The sequence below is a fragment of the Vicugna pacos genome, chromosome 16, assembly GCF_048564905.1.
Source record: "Vicugna pacos chromosome 16, VicPac4, whole genome shotgun sequence".
NCBI classification, from domain to species: Eukaryota; Metazoa; Chordata; class Mammalia; order Artiodactyla; family Camelidae; genus Vicugna; species Vicugna pacos.
Genome location: NC_133002.1, coordinates 45,807,031 through 45,828,513, shown reverse-complemented (window position 1 = coordinate 45,828,513; position 21,483 = coordinate 45,807,031). Strand labels below are relative to the sequence as shown.

Below are 21,483 nucleotides of genomic sequence, written 5' to 3'. Positions count from 1 at the left end.
GGCCCTCTCAGATGGACTGCTGTTCAGTGCTGCCCCCTCGTGTCTGAAAAGCAGCATCTCATCCCATTCAGGAAATGTCTTACCCTTCCTTCTCCATTTAGAGATTTCTTAGATTTAGAGGATCATTGCACTGGAAGGAACCAAAAATGTCGCCAAGCAGTCCATTTGCTGTCAGGACGGGGCCAAGCTAAATCATCCCCAGCACACTCAAGGTCTCTACTGAGACAGATTCTATAAATTTCTTTTATTAATCCATTCTGGTCTGACACAAGATAAGAAGTATTTTCCATTGGCAATAAATTTTAATCATGTTACTTTGTCTTTTGCTGTTTTACTATTTTGGCAGTTGGCATGGCCACACACATTTTGTGCATGTATATATGTCCGCTGTGCATAGTGGTTATTAAACACCTGCATAAACACATAACACAGTATAACTGTCTTGGGAGAAAAATCTGCATGAAAATCCCGGGACCATATCATTACCCTTTTAGCTCTGCCTTTTAGGTAGCACAAATTCACACAAATGCAACTTTATATTCTTTTCTTTGGAACATCCCACATGTTTAACTATATCTTTACCACTGTCTGATGCGTCTTTTTTCAATCTGACAAATATTACATACATACATACCCAGAATAGTTTAATAGCTTGATTAAAATCAAGCTCATACAGCCATTCTTTTAATGGCAGCAAAATACTTCATTTTATGGGATGCACCATAATTCATTTAATCAGATTCTCACTGATGAACATTCAACCTATTTCCAGTTGTTTCCCCTTTTCTTGCTGTTATAAACAATACTATGACAAACATACGTATGTCTTAAATGTACTTACATATATAAAAATAAAAATTGGAGAATTTTCATATGAAACAATTATATCTGTAAGTTAAATCCCCATAACCGAAACTATTATTTCTCAAGTATCACATTCTTTTGAATACTCAACATCTTTGTAGAAAATTTCTCCAGGCTGTGCCTTTCTTTTCCCTGTGCCTTTCTTTTCCTATCTTTCCCCTTCACTCTGATCTCAACAGCACGTAGACGACTGTAGTGTTCTAGATCCAGAAGACTGGTGACCAACCTTCCTCATACTCAGTAATACAAAACCGAGCACGTTCAGGCATAGGGGGCAATCTGAGTTCGTTAGCTTTTCCACCCTGTGCTTGAAGGGCAGACCTGAGCCAGGTGGCCTGACACACTCACCTGAGCGAGGATCTTATAAAGGGGCTCCAAGATAAACTCCACAAAGCTCCTCTGGGAGCTGCTGGTTGGGGCCTTTTTTGTGAACTTTCGCCTAAAGAGATGAAGAGTTCTTGGTGATTCAGGAGGGAGAAGGCAGTACCACTAACCCCAAGGGTGTATTTCTTAAGTTTCGAATCTGAGTAAAGCCGAGGGAAAGGAATGATCATAAAATTTTCAAAGAGAGATTCCTGAGAGGGCAGAGGTTATGACTCTCATGCATGTATCAGCTGAGCTGTGGGGACCTCCAGGGAAACAGCCTCTCGCCCAGTTAGAGCTCATGAAGCCAGCTCACTGAGAAGAGGAGAGATGGTAGTTCACGTCTAATAAAAAATCAGGTTTTAATCTCAGGAACTTTGTTTGTCCTCACCTACTGGGAAAACGGATCACTCCTTTAGGGGGTCACTTCCCACACTCTACTTACGTCTTGGGGTTGAAGTAGATGTCACCCCAGAGTCTTTTAGCAAATTCCTGGTAGTTAATATCACCTATAAGAAAAGCCATGCAATTATAATCTACGACCAAGTGTTCAAAATTCTGTTTCAGGGTGCCACAAGTGGTTTCTGAGGAATTCCAGCACTTTCCTTTCCAAGGTCCAGACATTTCCCTCTACCCAGGAAGGCAGACAAGGATTCTGAGGCACAAAGGACAGGACTGGCTGAAAGCTGACAAGGAGCTAGAGCCAAAATGAGCACCTAGGCAGCTCCACCTCCATCCAGCAAGCATACTACTAAGCTATGGACAAGGATACAGTTTACACTCTTTCCTTTCATGGAGCAGGCTCATCTGCCTATATGCTGTCCTCTGTCTGCACTTAAACCCTGTCCCTTCTGGCAGTGGAGCCTAATAGTTCCCTCACTCTTTCCTGATCCACAGAAGCTCTACTCTGCTGCCAGTGTGGGCAACCTCCCAGCTGCAGCACCACGCTGAGGGTCTGACTAGCCCTAAACCCCTAGAAGACAGACAGCCAGTCTTCTGGAGAGAAAACACCAAAGCCAACCTTTGCATCATCTCTCACCAATCCATATTTTTAGCTTGACTACCACTGCTAATTCTCATCAGACTAAACCAAGCAATTGTGGCTTTTAAAATTCAAGATCTTCTGAGTCAAGAGCTCCTGTAACATTCAGCCAGATCCCTGACATCACCAACTATCACGTGGACACTTCTACCCAGACGCTTTTATGCCTGTCTCTCACTCGCGCAGGCACATAGGAAATTCATCACCTTTTCCCTTCAGACACAGGCCCTCAGAATTTTCTATCTCTTTCAGTGTGGCTACCATTGACACATCAACAAAGCTCAAAATCTTTCTTCCCCACTTTAATTAACAAATTCTTCCCGTCTTTCCCACATAATTAGTTACTGAAACACTGCCTCCTCTGTGACCACCGTGTCTGTCACACACCTCTATTACTGCACCTAGCATATGTTGTATTATAATCACTGGGCTGGGCTGTTTGAGCACTCCCAGGAACTAGACCTAGCACATGACAGAAGGTTAATACATACTTATTCAAAGAACGAGTGACCACCTCTCCAGCTCACCTCCCCCTTTTCAGTCTCACCGGTAGCACTGAGCTAATATTCAAAATCTTGTATCTGAACATTGGCTAAAATGTCTAAGTAAGTCTAACTGACTACAGGATAAAGTCTAAATTCCTTAACCTCACATTCCAAACCATTCTCCATGTGTTCCCAATCCAGCCTGCCAGTACGTTTACTTGAACTCTTCTCCCTGGTCAAAGAGTCCACTGTTACTGAAGAGGCCACAGGCCAACACCACCTGCCTCCGTGCCTCCTCTCCCAGCCCAGTGAGTTTGGAACTCCTCGCTCCCTACTCTCCACTGTCCGAGCCCCATCTTCTTTATGCAGCCTTCCCTGATGCCTAGGTTTGTGAAGCTAATCCCCCTCTGCATTCCCCCTGCTCTACCTGCCTTCAGCAGCCCCCCGGCACTCAGCCCACACCACCTGACACCGCCACTCATCACTGAGGGATTCTGCCTACCTACTGGACCAAGTTCCTAGAGTCAGAGATTATTCATCATGCCTTGTATTCCTAGTAAGAGGATATGGACTCAATTTTGGCAGGATGATGTGATGAAAAAGGACCAACGTGGATTCTAGTCTAAAACTCATCAATAACTTCTGTCCCTAAGCATAGCTTTCCCATGTGTAAAACAATGGGGAAGGACTCAATGATCTCTGATATTCCTTCTAGGGCTGACTTTGAGGAAGTCCACACATGGCTTGTCAGAATGACGTTGGGCCCACAGCTTCTTCATAAACTTACAGTGGGTTCAAAAGATGAATAATATTTTCTCCTGAGGCTCAAGGCCATTTTCAGTGGGAAACTGAATCATCAATCCATTATAATTACAGAAATAATCTTGGATTTTGCTTCATATGCTGATACAAAGAATACTCAGAAACATAACCTGGAACCCTGTTCATGTGACTTTCATTACTGTCCATCTATCCATTTATAAACAAAAGAGCCATCTGCAAACAATCAAAATACATGTCTAATGATGAGAAAGTAGTTAAGTTATAGTATATCTATATGGTAGACCAATGGGCAGTTACAGAAATTCATTTTTATAAATAAATTTTAATAAAATAGGCAAATTCTTGTGACCTAATGCTGAGTGAATATTTATCTTATGCTATTACATAGCATATGTATAATATGATCTCATTTATGTAAAACACTAAACAGAGAAAGAAAACGATACCAAAATATTTACAGTGGGTATGGTAATCAGGTTATGGGCGAATTTTGTTTTCTTGACTAGCTTTTACTGTATTTTCCACTTTCCTAAATAAGGATGCAGTAAATATACACATTAAAAAAAAAAAGGACCAAATTTAAATTGGTCCAGTTTTTCACCACAGCGAACATTTCCACAATGAGAGTGAGGCAGGACAATGGACTGGCGTGAACAGAAACACTGGAGCTCCAGTGCCTACCAACTGCAAGACCTCTCACCAAGCCTGTCTCCTCAGCTCCAAAGACAGGAGCGATAATGACCCTGGTGAGGAAGCGCAGTATCTGACACACATGACACACGTGACATCCAGGACAAGGCTCCTACTGGAATTCAAGGGAATCGGGGAGGCACAGAGGTGGAGAGCGGGGGAACCTCTTTAGAGTTGGGAAGCTGGTCCCAGGGCTCCGGTGTTGAGGTTTCAGAGGTCTATAAAATTGTTCTGCTGGGCGTCCCAGTGGACTGCGAATACAATGTAAGTGCTCAGGTGGGCCTACAAAATTTCTACGTGCCTGGATATGGCTGGAAGGACAGCCAGAAGCACTGCTGGGGAAGGAGATTCCATCTTTGAGGAAGAGGCCTGAATGGCTTTGTGGGCATGGATACTTCATTTTTGACAAAATCTATCTTACTCCAAGAGAGACTCTTATTCCTAATACGAGCTCCCTCTTCACCCATTTCTTCCCAGTCACCTTTGTCCTTCTATTGTTTAAAACCATTTGGCCTGAGGAAAGAGCCTAAGGGCCAGAGTCCCAGATGTGACAATAACAGTTGATAAAAATGCTGCCTCAGGCAGGAGACTCTGGCATGAAGCCAATTTCTAAACCGTTCAGCAGGAGAGGCACATGTGCCTCTAGGGAAGCTGGCGAGACCGACTGCCAGCCAGAGCTTACCAAAGGTGTCGGCATAGATCTTGGCAAAGGAGCCCAGCGTGAAGCAGATGCTGTACTGGGAGCTGGAGAAGCAGACGTTGCCCAGGAGTGGGGAAAGGATCAGGTTCTCGTCAGTGGAATACATGCTGAAACAGAGACAGTTGTGAGTGTGGAGCCCGGCTGGGCAATAACGCTGCCACCACACCAAGGGTGAAGACAGGGACTCAGTATCACAGCCTCTCTCCAGCCCTCACCCTCAGAAGGGGCTTGCGTAATACACTCAGCCTTGCCAACAGCCTGGTCCAAAAAGTGACGTGATGGAGCTGTTCCCTAACTCCCAGCAACAAGATGATTTCCCAGAGCTGGAAACATTCTGCACGATCTTGGAGAAGTTAACTGCACCAGACAGACAAGGGGAAACTTGGAGGACAGAGACAAAGACCTTGGAACACAGGAAATGAATCTAATGTGGTAAGATAGGAGTACCTTTTTGAGAAATCTCAACTTCACAAATACAGACAGACATAAACACGAATGTGAGTAAATGAATGAACGAAAGCAAAATAAAAAAAAAGGTAACCTTGCTCCCCCACGCTCACTGCCCTACTCTGTCTTGTTTGGCTTTATTTTACAAATTCAGGTTAAAATGTTCAGTCTTAAAAGCCATGCAGAAGCCACAGCCGCCCAAGTTCACCAGTATTTATAAGAAAGCCAGCTGTACACAGGGATCAAATCCATAACCCTAGCCTTCCTGACACCCTGTTTTACGGAACTGCTGAAGTTAGAAGTACAAGTATTGGCTTATAAAGAGCAGCTCCCTGCCTCACTCCCAAGTTATGTTCCCCGAGGCAACTGCTTTCAACTCTTTTAAAGCTGCTTCTAGAACATTTACCTCCATATTTCTAAATATGTTTATGTTGCTATTTCTTGTTTAGCGGTTGAGATGTGACTTCTTGACTTCTTATTTTGGCAGATCAGGATTTAGCGCTCTCCCACCCCCACGCCCCTCTTTAAGAGAAGTTTATCATTATCTCATTAGGCAAATATTATTATATTCCCTTTTCATAGAAGCAGAAACTGAGGCTCTACAAGCTTAAGTAATTTACCCAATTTTACAAGGCTGGTATGGGTGAAGATGTGACTGACTCTAGAGCTTAAGGTGTTGACCACAATGCTATTTGAAGATGTGCGGGGAGCTGTACATCTGACTGAGGAACAGAGCTGATGAGGCCAAGGCTGGGGAGTCAATCCCTGTACAGCCACGGAATACGCCTCAAGCCGCATCCAGCAAGCTCATGAACATATGCCAAGAAATCAGGGTTGCCCCCAGAGGTGCTCCAGGTTAAGATTTATAAAAACCAGAGTGCCTGAGGACAGGAAATCCACTCCCAGGGTCCCTCTACCTTATTAATCCGTTGACCTCATCTACAATGTGACGCAGCTTGTAATAAGCATCAGTGGGAGGCAGCTTCAGCTCCAGGATCAGTCGGTCAATCTTGTTGATGCACACGGTGACCGCCAGCCTCTCTTGCACGGCATGCTTGATCAGCCGCTCTGTGTTCAGCATCACCTGAGGGACACAAGACTCAGAAGGTGGTGACAGGAGCAAAGAGGGCAGAAAAGTCTGAAGCAGAGCCAAAGAAGGTACTATTTTAAAGTATGAAGTATGAGGAAAAGAGGGCCTGGGGAAACAACAGACTGTTGAGTGGAAGTAGAGGGTCTCTTCCCAACGGCAGATTCAGGAACTTTAAGAGGTCACCTTGCAGGACTGAGAAATGAATAAACACCTTGATGATGTTGGGAGCCAGTGCTAGAGAAGGAACGGAGGAAGGCTTAGGAAGAAGCCATGGTGCTGACACGGAATTGTAGGTATTAGGATAAACTAATGGTTTTTCCTTTTTTTTTTTTTACTGTGTTAATGATTTTTGATGTACACACATAGAAATAATAACAGATATATATGGGTGTATGTTATCTGTGCTCAGTGAAAAGTCCTAGAAGCAATGTACCCCAGTAGCAATGAACGTACAGTGACCTTTGTTTCTAAGTATCAGTCCTCACTATAAGGAGCCAGAGCTCCTTGGAGAAATGGTTGATTCCAGGGTTGGCGCAAGAAAAGTACATGACGAGTCTAGAACATCTTTCTGTGCTTAGAAGAAAGAAATACTCAAAAAAAGATGGGGCATGCCAAAAGGATACAGGGACCAGCCTGAAGGAGTTCTCACTGACCAAATCTGGAATAACTAGAGTATCCAGAGATACAAAGATAGTAATGGATTATAACCCACTGAGTAAAACAAATATCCCTGTAATGATATTGATAATAAATAAGCAAAAGGAGCTCTTCCTTACAACAGAAGTCCAACCAATAAACACAGAAGGAATAATAAGTTAAAAAATCACCATTTGCAACTATTATATAAATAAGCTAAGAATGATCAATGGATGATAAAACTGGTAGTTTGATGTGGAATAGCATGTATGTAGAGGCTCAAGGTGTCTCCCCACAAATTATTTACTACAAAGGGGGAAAATAGTAACTTGACACTAGAGAAGCCTGGCAGACCCACCAAGTGATCATCACCAATAATGGGACAGGTGACATCAAGGACCTCCTGATGGGATGGATTAATAAGAACATAACTGTACTTCTGCAATATTCCTGCCCAAAATAACCTGAACCTAATCATGAGGAAACATCAGACAAACCCTAACTTAAAGATAGAGTCTATAAAATACATGGCTTATGGCGGGCTTGTAGCTCAGTGGTAGAGCACATGCCTAGCATTCACAAGGTCCCAGGTTCAATCCCCAGTACCTCCATTAAAAATAAATTTAAAACCCCCTAATTACCCCCCCAAATACATGGTTTATACTCTTCAAAAACGCCAATGTCATAAAAGATGAAAAAAGGTAAAAGAACAGTTCCAATTAAAAAAGACTAAAGAGACATGAAAATTAAAGCTAGGCATCATCCAGGGTTAGGGGAAAAAATTCTATAAAGGACATTATTGAGACAATTAGTGAGACTAAGGTCTGGAGAAAAAGATCTGTACCAAACATTGTAGCAATTCCAAACAATTCCACGATTTTGCTGAGTGTTCTGTGGCTATAAGTGAATGTCTTTTCTGTTAGGATATACGTTCTGAAATATTTTCTTTTCAAATGGTTTATGGGGAAAACACACAGGTGTGAATGTATATGTACATGTACAGAGAGAGAATTACAAAGCAAACGAGGGTGAGCTCTTTGTACTACTGTAAATTTTCAATAACTTTGAAATCATTCCAAAATGAAGTCAATTTTTAAAAAGGAAACTCTAGCTCCCTCTGCTGGCTATCTCACCAACAACATGAACAAGGTTAGCCGAATTACCCACTATTCCTATTTAGAAATATAAAAAACACCCTGAGGCTTTTAACTCCAATCTCTCTTAAGGTTAGACAAACTTATTAACATTTAAAATCTATTTATTTGACTAAATTTTCCTCCCTCCCTCTTATTTACATTTGCCATTTTTGTGTTTCCCCAATGACAATGGGTTCTACCATTTTGAGCATCACTGGGCAGGGAGTGGGGACTCAATGAGAACTAATTTTGACCTTCCTTTACTGCCCTAATTTTAGAGCAAATGTGAGCCTTAATCGCACAGACTCTCATGATCTCTACCTCCCAGCGCATTCAGAGCTCTGGGAGTTGTGTGGGGCAAACGTAATACAGAGGGGGTTCCTAAGAGAATAGAGGCAGACTCACGCCCTCAGCAGCATCGATGAAAAGGACCACTCCATCTGAGATGCGCAAGCCAGCTGTGACCTCATCAGAAAAATTCACGTGTCCTGAAAGGCAAATACCAAGTAAGCCATCACTTGCGAGGTGTCAGGATGAGGCAAAATTAAATTGTATGTGGTCTGAAGGACACCACAAAGCATGTGAACCCACAAATATTCCCTTTCTCTTCTCTCCACAGCTCCCTAAAGTGTATAAAATTCCACATTAGAGTCACACCCTTGGACTATGCTTTTATACAGGAGGCTCTCAAACATAAAGAGAAGGAAGCGTTTTACCAAGGAGGGCATAAAGTACTCACACGCACACACTAGCTTAGTCTAATCAGCAGTGAGCAGAGTTCTGTGGGACAGAAGACAATTTGGAGGCAGGAAAAAGGGCATAGGAAGGCCTGGAGCACGGGAGCCAGTTCCTGGCAAGGTGCTGCTGGTGGGTGCGGGTGGGGGGTCAGGGGCTGAGAGGTATGAAGGTATCTGGCACCTGATGGGGAAAAGAAGGCCTATCTGTCAAAACTCACATTTTCCTATTTACAACTCTGCCCTGAGCTGGTCCTTTCCAAAGGGAAAGGGCACAGGGCAAAGTGTGCTGTTTCCATGGTAACCTGCAGGTCCCCCAGCTATGGGTGTGCACCCCTACAGTCTCCTTCAAAAGACCGAGAGCGCCTGAGGCCAGGACCATATCTGACTCACCTCTGTTACCCCAGTGTCTAGAATGAGACTGACACAAGTTGAAATGAATGAGTTTCCCGAAATTTAAATATTCTAGAGCAGAGTCAAGAAAGGAATGAAATAGGAGGCCTGGAGCACAGTGATTACTAATTAACTAGTTAGAAGCAAAAGAGACAGTTAAAAATGAAAACTATCTCAATGAAGGTGAAGGGAAGGTAAAAACAAAGACATAAGGCTTTGTTCGGTTCTGGATGCTCTGGAAAGAGTGGGAGCACAGGAAACAAATAAGACAAGGTTCTGATGGTAAAAGGTCAAGGAATGTCCTACCTGGAGTGTCCATGATATTGAAGAGGTAAGATTTTCCTTTGGTATCTGGCAAAACCACCGTCACAGGAGTACTTTTGATGCCAACGCCTCTCTGAAAGTCACACAGAGAGAGAGAATGATCAAGGTTTCTTTCTTTGCAAGTGGGGTTCGCTCTGCTCTTGGGCTTTCCAGTTGCTAGTAAATTACCCTGATGTCTCCCCATGTAGGGGGTATGATTTTTATATAGGCCACTAACCTTGAAGAATGACCTTGAAGACAAACTATCTCGGTGTTAATCAGCATTGGTGAGGGGTGAGTTGGTTCAAATACAAAAAAGTAAAAATAAGAGATAAATGACCAAGCAAAGCAGTATTAAACCTTAATAGAGAACCCAGGGTCCTAAAATCTTATCCTTCTCATACACTGTAAACAAAAACAATTAAGCATCATAAAAGTAAAAAAAAAAAGAAATCTGGGGCATCTTAGGGTTTTTTCAAGTATTATAATAGCTGTAACAGGAAATAAGTATTAAAAATTTCCCATCAAAAAAATAAGCAAACAAATAGCAGGGAAGTGGGTATAGCTCAGTGACAGAGCGCATGCTTAGCATACACAAGTCCTGGGTTTAATCTCCAGTACCTCCGTTAAAAAAGAAGTGAATGAATAAATGGAAAAAAAAAAAACCAACATTTGTTGATTGTTTAACATATGCCAGCACTGTTCAAAGCTCCTTTGGCTAATCATACTTATATATTCATAGTCTATGTGGTCTTTTAAGAGAGACAGAAATAAAAGCGAGGGGGAAGGAAGAGGGGTGAGAGGGGAAGGATAAAGATCCAGATGGAAAGAAAAACCAACCAGTTGGAACGGGAAAGACAGAGATGTATGCTCACTTCTTTATACAGAAAAAGAAGCAGAAAGACAGATGAACCCATTCCCAAAGAGAAGCTTCTCCCAGAAAGATCAACATACGGATGAAGTCATCCTATAGATTTTAAGGATGATGTCATTTGAGCTTCTGCATAACTCACAGCATAAACGTATATATCACTTCTTACTATTTATCCTATCAAGCTAAATTAAATCCAGTCAAGAATAGGAGGTTCCCCTCTTTTACCCTACAGTTTGCATACCCATTTCTCTTTCAAGTTATAGGTCATGGGATGACTGGGAGAAGCAGGGAGATATAGAAGTGAGGGGTGGGAATGAGAGAGAAGGGTGAGATATGGACCAGAATTTTATCATAAAGGCTCCCTTACATTCCCTACAAAACTACTACTGCAGGGCCTGGTGTGGACAGCTGGATTTCCAAAGGCACACTTACCTCTTGCTCTGTGAAGAGGATGTCAGTGTAGCACAGCTGGGAAAAAAAAAAAAGAACTGTTGTTACCACCTGAATTCAGACTCCTCTCCCACACAAAAACCATCAATCACTTTTCCTCACTACTCCCCAACTTGAGAGTTTCTGCCTCAAGAGGAGAATAGATGGAAGACAACAGAGCGTCCCTACAGAAATGCCTGACAATGAGACCAGATGCTCCTGGATGTGTTTAGGGGAGTGGGGGAAGTCACTAGAGGCCAGGTATAGCTGAAGAGCTAAATTATAACTAATGCACCAAATTCTTAACAGCAGTAAAGGGAGACACATCCAGCCTTCATGGAACCCCCTGCATGTCAAAACAGTCAATCTGGTGGAGACTGAAAATTTATTGCACTGAGACTTGTAGCCACACTTGGCCTCATTCACAGGCATTTAAATTTATCATGAAAACAACAAGGTCCAATTGTATCATATTTATAGAGTAGCTATTAATACTGTGACAGGAAAGAATAGGCTATAAAGATATATCAGAACAGAGGAGGGATCCCAAGTGAAGAAAAGAGCATCCCAAAATACTGCAGGTTAACATTCTCTGTGTTCCTAAGAAAGCTGAAATTATTTATTATTATTATTATTATTAATAGAAATTACAACAATGAAGTAACATGTTGTAGACATCATTATTTATAATGAGAGTGGGAAGGTGGAAAGAAGGAGAGGGAAGGAGAGAGATACCCCTGTATATTTCAAATGGTTCATCCTAAACCCTCAAAAGAATTTCTACTTACATCTTGGTCATAGCGCTTTCGGATTTCTGGATGAGTCTGCTCTATTAAACAATCTACAAAACATGTCTGAAAGGGAAGAGAAGGTTAAATTCTGCCAGTGATGGAGGACAATCTATTCTACCCTTCCCCCAGTTCCCAATACACCACATAATTTAGGGATAAGGAAAGGAAGAGGAAAGCAGGGAGGATTATGGGACAGCAAAGAATGAACAATGAAGCCACAGGATTACTTTCAAATGAAAGATGAAATCTTTCTTGGACAAGCATCCCCCAGGAAATGAAAACTTATAAAATCAAGGTAAGGCTCAACTGCCCGTCTTCTGTCCAGATGTAGACACAAGGCTCAGGCATGCAAGTGGCTTAGCTTTCCATCCACTGCTCGGGAAAAGCTATAGAATTTCACAGCCCGGTTTCAAAATAGGCACAGAGGCTCCCCGCACCCCGCCAGCCCTGGAGTCAGGAGGTCCAGTCTTATGGCCTAAGATCCTATCCTGTGACCCTGAGGGCTGAAAAAATGGGCAGGAACCAAGAGTAACCCTGTTCCAAGAAGCCAAAAGTTCTCTCACCTTGCCATGGTGGAGGTGGCCACAAAGGGTCACATTCCTGATGAGCTCCGAGTTATCCATCAGATCTGCCAAGAAACTGAAAGGAGAGGAAAAGAGAAAAGGGACTTTGGCAAAATTTTCAGATGAGGGAGTGGTACAAAGGTGTTTTAGGTATTTTCGGCCAGGAACAACTTTCAGACCAACTGGAGAATGCTCAGAGGCAGACGTGAATTTCTACATCTACCCAGTTCTGGTTTTGGGAATGTGACACACTTATCCATGAGGTGGCACAATGTGAAATGTCACGGAGATTTTAACAGGAAAATAATGAAATTCAAAAAGCAAACAAGAAGAAAAACAAAGCCAAGTACCAGAGCACACATACAAGAGTACTGTCCCATTCAAAACATTCAGGCTAGATGTTACACATTTATTCCACTGATGCCAAAGGGATGTCAAATCACTTTGGGAGCTTCTCTTTTGAAACTGCCACCAGAGCTAGTTACGAAGGCTTTCAAGAAAACCCCATCTCATTAATGATGTAGAGCAGGAGTTTCACCTCTATCAAAACCAACACCACCTTTCTTGCTTATCAGCTGCATTACTTATGGCAAATAGCCTTCAGATAACTTTTGGCTCTTCAAAAAAATCAACCCCAGTTTTCAAAAACTGGAGATTTTTAAAAATCACCATTGAGAACACAAAGGAATATGAAGCAAGTTCTGAAGACAACTGAAAGGGCATTTTTAAAAATGTATGAAGGATGGCAGGTGAGCTGACCATTTCAGAAGGGACCTCAGTTTTTCAGACATACAAGATGTCAATATGTTTAAACAAAAAAGAAGTTTCATTATCTAAAAATGGGTCACAAGCACCTCAATATCTGAGGGTCTTATAAGTGCATTTCATTAATGAAAATATTTTCAAAAACAGTTTGCAGTATGAAGAGTCTAAATTAATCTACACATATCTACCTACTTGTGCCTCCTTTTCAAAATAAAAAGATGTTATGGTCCCAAAACACTTAGCAATCTTACTGAGTGAAAACAGGTTCTGGTAGCCCCAACACAATACCCAGTTCTGTCTCAAAGGCTGGCTTCCAATACCAAATTAAAGGCTTGGAAGAAGAAAAACCAGCTGAGATCTGGATGAGAGCCAAGAAGAAAGTTAAGCTTGAGCCTAAATATCCCAGCAGCCACATATAAATTGAAGGAAACTTTAGGCAAATGTAGGGAGAGATTTTGCTTTCATAATAATTCACTGGCTATTGCAACCACAAACCACCTCTTACCTCCATGAAAAAATAAACCCACACTATTTGTGCAGAGAGGCTGCAAGACCTTATAACTTACTCCATTTCATACACCGTAACAGGTAATGTCTGCTCCATCAGAGTGAATTTCTTGGTTTTCACTGGCTTAATGATGGGTTCTAAGAGAAAAAAAATAGTAGTGATGTGCAGGTGGGCACAGAATATAAAAACACAGAGCCCTATTCCATTAGACTGAGCTTTCAGAATGTATGCTACATGACATCAATTTCTGTTCTTCTCAAGGACCACTCATGTTGAGAAAATTTTGGAAATGCTCTTTGGCACAAGACAGTGAAGGGTCTTGAACTGTGGACTGAGGAGTTTGGACATCCTTTTGTGGAAGGAAGGGAGAAGACTGGATACAGGATGAGGTCAGCGTCATTACAAAAACCTCTCCTTGTATTTATGAAATGCAACTACTTTCCAGAAGACCAATGAAAATTATTAAAGGACTGGAAAACAAGCACTGTGAGGATTGGTTAAAGGAGCTAGTGTTATTCAGATGGGAAAACATAGACCGGAGGGAGAACTTAAAGAGTCTTTAAGCACCTAAACGGATATCAGATAAAGAAAGAAATAACTGTTATTTGTTTGGTAACAAGTACAAGTTTTACTGAATATAAAACAGGGTTTATTGAATCTCAATCCAAAATTAGTACCTGAGCGAAAAACTCATCAGTTCATTCACTGAACTTTCAAGACTAGTCATGGCTATGAAATAAAGTTTTCTGGTTTCAATTTCACCTCTCACAACCTGAGGCCTCCAGGCTCACCTGTGAGAGGCTGGGTGTCCTCCTCCTGAACAATGGTCTCCACTTCAGGCCCGTACACCTCCTCGGCTGTCGGGTAGTACTTTTTGTCCTCATGCAGCACCACCTCCATCCCAGGGTGGTCTTCGTCATGATCTCCTACGTCATCATCGTCGTCATCATCATCCATCTAAAAGCAAGAGAGGGGAAGGAGGCTGTAAGAGGGGTGCACTTTTCCTCCTCAATGACTGACTACAGTACACAAGTTAAAAGCAATGACTTGACAGCTCCTTGAGTTCCACGCTAAAAAGTCAGTGGGGCAGCTTCTAGTCTTGTGTGATCTTTCACAAAGAGAACAGTGTAGCCCTGGCTATGGATGGCTCTCCTGATTCAAACCGGCCCTTTTCTAAATATGGGTCATAAGTTGACGGAGATTGAAGAAAACAAATGGCTTATCACAACACACACTTTTAAGGAAAAAAAAAATTTCCTCCAAGGGCAGAAAGCAGAGGGAGAAACTGGGAACAAGTCCATACCTTTAAAATTTTCACTTAGTGACAGTATTGTTTTTGAAAAATACCTCTGTGACAGATAAATAGCAGGGGCTGGCAAGGACGTGGAGAAACTGGAACTGTCATACCCTGCTGGTGGGAATGTAAAACGGTGCAGCTGCTTTGGAAAACAGTTTGGTAGGTCCTCAAAATGTCAAACACAAAGTTACCATACGACCCAGAAATTCTGCTCTTATGTATATACCCAAGACAAACAACAGCTTATGTTCACACAACTTAAACAAATGTTCGCTAGTAGCATTACTCACAGTAGTCAAAAGGTAGAAACAACCCAAATGTCAATCAACTAATGAATGAATAGATAAAATGTGGTACATCCATACACTGGAATATTATTTTGTAATAAAAAGAAATGAAATACTTTTTCATGCTGCAGCATGGATGAACCTAAAAAGCTTTATGCTAGGTAAAAGAAACCAGACACAAAAGACCACACACTGTACAATTCTGTTTATATGAAATGTCCAGAATAGGCAAATTTTTAGAGACAGAAAGTGGACTAGTGGTTGCCTAAGGCTGGAAGGGATGGGGGGCAATGGCTAAGGGGTAAGGGGTTGCTTTCTGGGATGACAAAAATATTCCACAACTGACTGTGATGATGGTTGCAGAACTGTGAATATACTAAAAGCCAGTAAAATGTACATGTTAAATGAGCGAATTGCATGGTATGTGACTTATACTTCAATAAAACGGTTAAATAACTGTAACCTGCATTTTTCTAATACACAGGTAATAAGAACACAGACAAGCAAAGAATAAAATTGACAGCACATATATTTATACCTTATATTTTTGGATGACTATGGTCTACCACGTACCACAATTTATTTAACCAATTCCCTATTCTCTAACACAGAGGTGTTTCTAATTTCTAGCACTATAAACATCACTGCAATGGGTACTTTTTGTACACCCATCTCTGTAAGTATCTCTCATTATTTCTTTAGGATAAATCCCAGAAGTAAAACTGCGGGGCCAGAGGATGTATATGCACCCCAAAGGCTTTGATGTGTATTTCCACCCTTGGAAATGCCTCGTCAGCACACTCGCAGGAGTAGCACATGAGAGCATAACACATTTTGGAGTTGGACGAGAGGTCATATGGCCTAACAGTCATTCATTCAACAGACACCTACCCTGCCAGGCATGCTTCTGGACACTGCCCTAAAACTCCTCATACACTGAGAATCCTGTTAGATGTGAGGTGTCTGTTGGGTTTGTTTGTTTAGTTTGTTTACCAGAGGTACTGGGAATGGAACCCAGGACCTCATGCATGCTAAGCATGTGCTCTACCCTTGAGTTATATCCTCCCCCTGATGTGAGGTCTTTAAGAGCTATTTATCTTGGTGTCCTCAGTGCACAGCACAGTGCCTGGCATACAGCAGACCCCGTCAAATGAATGAATTCTTTCAACATATGTCTGCCCTAATGAATACTTCCAGTAACACAGCACTCACAAGACAGCCCATTTCCCTGTTGGAAAGTGAGTCTTTGTAAATGACTTCAAACTTACCTCTTTATATATTAATCCACGGTCATAAGCAATATTGAACAAAGCTATGCCCTCTACTGCTAAAACATCTTTCAAATAATTAAAAGCAGCTATTGTTCCAAAACATCCTGGTTTATTCATTTGCTCAAAAAATACTAAGCACTTAGTATGTGCTAGGCACTGTTCTAGGTCTTGGTACAATAGCAATGAAAAAAGAGAGGTGATCCCATCTGAGCAAAAATGTGATGGGAGAGTAAGCTCTACACGTGGTGGGGGGAGCATTCCAGTTGGCTGGGTGGGCAAATGTGCAAAGGCCCTGAGCCAAGGACAGGCTGGCAACTTTGAGGATTAGCAAGGAAGCCAGTATGGTGAGAGTACAGTAAATAACGGGGAGAAGAGTACAAGCTGAGGTCACATACAGGGTGATCATGTAGGATCTTCTGGATTGTTCTAAGTAATTTAACTTCATTCTATGGCAATGGTTCTTAACAGGGGCAACTTTGCCTCCCAGGGAAATTTGGCAATGTCTGAAGACATTCTTGGTTGTCAAAACAGCGTACGCGTGTGCAGGACCTGATGGGTAGAAGCCAGAGATGCTGCTAAACATCCTACAAGGCATAGGACAGCCCCCACAACAAAGAATTATCTGGCCTCAAATGTCAATGGTAGTGAGGTTAAGAAGCCCTGTCTCAGCAGTTCTGAGCAGAGGAGTAATATGATCAGGTTTTTGTTTTAAAATAAACACTCTGGTTCCCACACCAAGAACATACCAGAAGGAGGGAGATTACCTAGGAGGTTACTGCAGTGATTCAGGGAAGAGATGGCAGTGATAGTGACTTGCACCAGAGAAGTAGATGTGAAGGTGGTAAGAAGAGGCTGGATTCCACATAGATTTTGAAAGTAGAGTCAAAAATGTATTCTGATGAATTCAAAGTAGGGTTGAAAAAAAGAGGCAAGGTTTTTGACCTCAGCACCTGAGGAACGGCATTGTCGTTACTGAGACAATGAAGACTGTAAGAGCAGGTTGGAGGCAGGAGAAGAGGACGGGGATGGGAAGCTCTGTGCTTAGCCTTAGGTATGTTAAGTTTGAGATACCATGTAGGAAGTTGGATATATAAATCTGAGGTTTAAAAAAAAGGTCCAGGTTGGAGATACAAATTTCAGTGAATAGATGGCATTTGATATACTGGATGAGACCAAGAGAGTGCCTATAGACAGAGAACAGGTATCAGGAATGGAGCCTTGGGGCGTGTTGACAATTAGAGGTCAGGGTGATGAGGAGGAACTAGCAGGAAAGACTGAAAAGGACTGGTCAGAGAAGAGAAGGAAACCCAAGGGAAGAGAGTATTTTAAGGAGGGAGTGATCAGCTGGGTCAGGTGCTACAGACAGGTCAAGAAAGATAAAGACTGGGTCTGGGACAGAGGTCACTGAGGACCTTGACAAGAGCAGTCTCTGTGGAATGGGAGAGGCAAAAGGACAGAAGCGGGTTGAGAGAAATGGGAGGAGAAGATCTGGAGGCAGCAAGTAACAACTCTTTTGAGATGTGCTGCACTGGGAAATAGGGAAATGGGAAGTAACTAAAGGGGGACATGGGGTCAAGAGAGGATTTTATGATGGAAAAACAGCAGTCTGTATGCTGATGGGGATGATCTAGTAGAGGGGAAAATGACGACATGGGACACAGAGAGAACTGCTGGGGTGAACATCTTGAGTAAATGAGAAGAGATGGGATCTAGTTTCTAGCAGAAAATATGAACAAATCACCCATAAGAACAGGAGGGAAGGTATGTGGTACAGACTCAGGGAGGTGGGGAGATGTGGTGGAGGCTTGCTTTTTCAAACTTCACCCAAATTCCAGCATGTCAACTTCTTTCTTAAGAAGAACACAAACTTTCCAGTGGTGAGCTGACTGGCTACCTCCCACCATCTTTACACTCTACTTCCATTAATGCGGCCTAAGATTATATTAGCTCTTTTGGCAGCCATCCATCTCCTACTGCTGGTGGATCCAAGACAGCTATCAAGCCAGCTTCCTCCGGCTCTATACTGCTGAATGCATTTTGAGTCCAATTGTAGGGTTTTATGTAATAATTTCCACCTGTAATTATCTCTACCTGAGTGTCCTGACAGCAGCTCAAACTCGACAAGTCTAAAATAAGACTAAGTAAGCATCCTTTTATCATTTCCTTTTGTCTGTTAATAACCAGTGTTCGTCTGCATCTCAGCTCCCTTTACTCAAACAATGGCCCAACTCTACATCCTTCCACTGTGATGAACTTCTGGCTGGTCTCCAAGCCTCCCTACCCTCCCTTCACTGAAGGAAGGGTCCCAGCATCTTGCTTTGATCATGCCATCCCTTACTCCCAGCTATCCACTCAAGGATTTCTATAGTCTGGCCCCTTCACCTCCACTTCACACCCACAGCTGTCCTCCAGGGACTGCACTCCAGCAATCAGGAGGAGAAATCATTTTCTCTTAACACACAACTTTTGGGCCCCTGCTCACTCCATTCCTTTCTCGAATGTCCTTCCATCTTCTCTGTCTCCATTATTAAAATTCTATGATCTCCTTACTGTTACATACCTCAATAAAAAAGTTTTAAAAAATCTATGCATCCTCTGTGGACTAGGAGGTTATAGGAACTCTCATCCTGCTGGAAGGAGCATGAGCAGGAATAGTGCAGTCATGCTGAAGAGTAATCTGACAGTATAAACACATTAAGTATATACACGAGCCTATGATCAGCAACTCTGCTTTTGGAATATAACCCAGAGAAACGTCACACGGTGCATAAAGGGATATATCTGAGAATATTCACTGCAGTATCACTTGGGGTGAGGGGAGGTTGGTGGTAGGTAACCTGGGTGATGCACACCAGGGAAAACTGAATAGCAACCAGATACCACAAACTAGATGTACACACAGCAACAGAGATGGAACCTAAAATGCATCACTCACCATGAGTTAGGCAAAAATAAGAAACAGAATGATGCAGATTAACATGATACCATTTGCTTAAATTAAAAATACACACACAATACAACTCTACATATTTTGCAACTCATACAAACAAAAAGCATACACACATTAGAATTACTATGGTAAAAGGTGTGAGGACGAAATAAATAATAATTAGTGAGTTAATTAAACAAGGGCAGAGCCTTGCATGAGCACTACTACTGAGGAGCTCGGACTAGCGTTATGATTAACAACCCTCTGAATTGAGATGAAAACATTCACACATTGCTTAACCATTCCTTTTGTTTTCTTTTGTTTTTGTTGTTGTTAATAGCTTTAGTGAGATATAAGTCGCATTTCATACAATTCATGTGTTTTAAATGCACAATTCAGTGGTTTTCAGTATACTGAGTTGTGCAACCATCACTACAATCAATTTTAGATCATTTTTATCACCGCCCCCCAAAAAAACCCTGTTCTCTTTAGCCATTATCCCAATTTCTGCCCCAACCTGGTCAATTAATAATCATTCTATTTTCTGCCTCTACGGATGCCTACCCATTCTTCAGGTCCACTCTGATTGTCAGTTCCTCAGGTATCTTTCTTGGTCATTCCATCCAGGGATGCTTTCTCCCTATATATTATTACTAGGGATGTAAGTTAGTATCACTTAAATGGTGCCTCTCCTTCCCTGTTTCATGTTATAAACACTTTTGCACTTGATCTCCTCTGGCAAGCAACAGGTTCCCGGAGGGCACGGATAGTGCCTTGGCTCTCTCTGCATCATGATTCCTCACAAACAGTAAGTGCTCTATAAATACATAATGGATGAATTCTTGGACTTTATTTAGCCTGGAATTCAAGTTTGTTGGGATCACTTTGAATTTAGATTCCCTTACCCAATTTATTAGTTTATGTCATGTGTACATTTTATAAACCTCTCTTCTCTATCTTCACCGAAGTCATTGATAAAAAAGGTTGAAAAGGGTGGGACCAAGCACAGATGCCTGGGGCATGTCCCAAAAGCTCTGGCAGTGATCCAGTAACCAATACTCTTTGTGCCCCATGGTTCAGTTGCTGGGATCTCTCCTAATTGTGTTGTCTCAGCCCATCTTCTTTTCACAAGAACATCATGAATTATATTGGTAACTTTGGGAAGGAGAGTGAAATGAAATGAGAAAAACGAAGACTTTCTATCTGGTTTGAATGAAAATGTATTCATGAATTACTTGTATAATGAAAAATAATCCCTTTAAAATATTTTATAAAAAGGTTTTATTAAAAAAGTCTTCAAGTGCCTTGCCCAAATCAAGACACATAATGCCCACAGCATATCTAAGACCTATATCTCAATCTAGTAATCAAATCAAGAGAAATTTATTTTTATAAAACTCATAATAGCTTCCTAAGTGTTCAACAGTCATCTATTCTAAAATTCCTTCCATAATTTTTCCCATGGATGCACATCACACTCACTAGTCTGCGGTTTCTGAACGCAGTGCTTTTTTGCTCTATCTTTGAAAAGTTGGACAAGTTGCCTGATTCACTTTCTAGCACCATGGCCACTTGTCATTTTCTTAAAAATGACCACAGTGGTTCTCAGCTTACCTCTGTAAGGTCACCCCCACCACCCTATCCAGGATATAACTCATCTGGACCCGGAGACCTGAACGCATCTAAAGCTACAAGATACTCCCTTTTTGCCTCACCTATATGGCTTCAATTTTCTTTTCCCAGTGTTTATTCTATTTTTTTCTAGTTTAAAGGACATTCTTCCTGATGGAGAAGACAAATGGCAGCTAGGACTTTTGTTCCAATTTCCTGCTGTCCCATTAATATCAAGCCTCCACTGATGAGCATGTGGCCTATCTACTTCTTGTTCTATCTACATCTTGTTTTAAACATTTTCATCTTACAAAAGCCACTTTTGGTGTCTTTTGTAAGCCTCAAGCCATTCTGGACTTCATCCTCCACAGCTCTCCTGAAGAGGAGTCATAGGAATCTGCACCACCTCTTCCTATTGCTTTTATGCATCTTTTAAAACCTGAGCTTACGAGGGAATTTCCAGGGCACTGGCACCTGAAAAAGTTGACTATC

General features: G+C 41.9%; 1 protein-coding gene across 1 annotated transcript in view; it reads right to left on the bottom strand.

The window, feature by feature from the left end:
* Positions 1-21,483, bottom strand: part of EFTUD2 (elongation factor Tu GTP binding domain containing 2) — a 34,598-nt gene that overhangs the window by 10,079 nt on the left and 3,036 nt on the right. The window contains exons 3-13 of the mRNA XM_006217467.4: positions 14,388-14,553; positions 13,655-13,733; positions 12,324-12,399; positions 11,758-11,823; positions 10,973-11,008; positions 9,670-9,760; positions 8,642-8,724; positions 6,292-6,458; positions 4,910-5,034; positions 1,673-1,736; positions 1,213-1,303 (exon numbers count right to left, since the gene is read on the bottom strand). Of these exons, the coding sequence (XP_006217529.1) occupies positions 1,213-1,303; positions 1,673-1,736; positions 4,910-5,034; positions 6,292-6,458; positions 8,642-8,724; positions 9,670-9,760; positions 10,973-11,008; positions 11,758-11,823; positions 12,324-12,399; positions 13,655-13,733; positions 14,388-14,553 (1,044 nt within the window). The remainder of the gene's footprint in view (positions 1-1,212; positions 1,304-1,672; positions 1,737-4,909; positions 5,035-6,291; positions 6,459-8,641; positions 8,725-9,669; positions 9,761-10,972; positions 11,009-11,757; positions 11,824-12,323; positions 12,400-13,654; positions 13,734-14,387; positions 14,554-21,483) is intronic.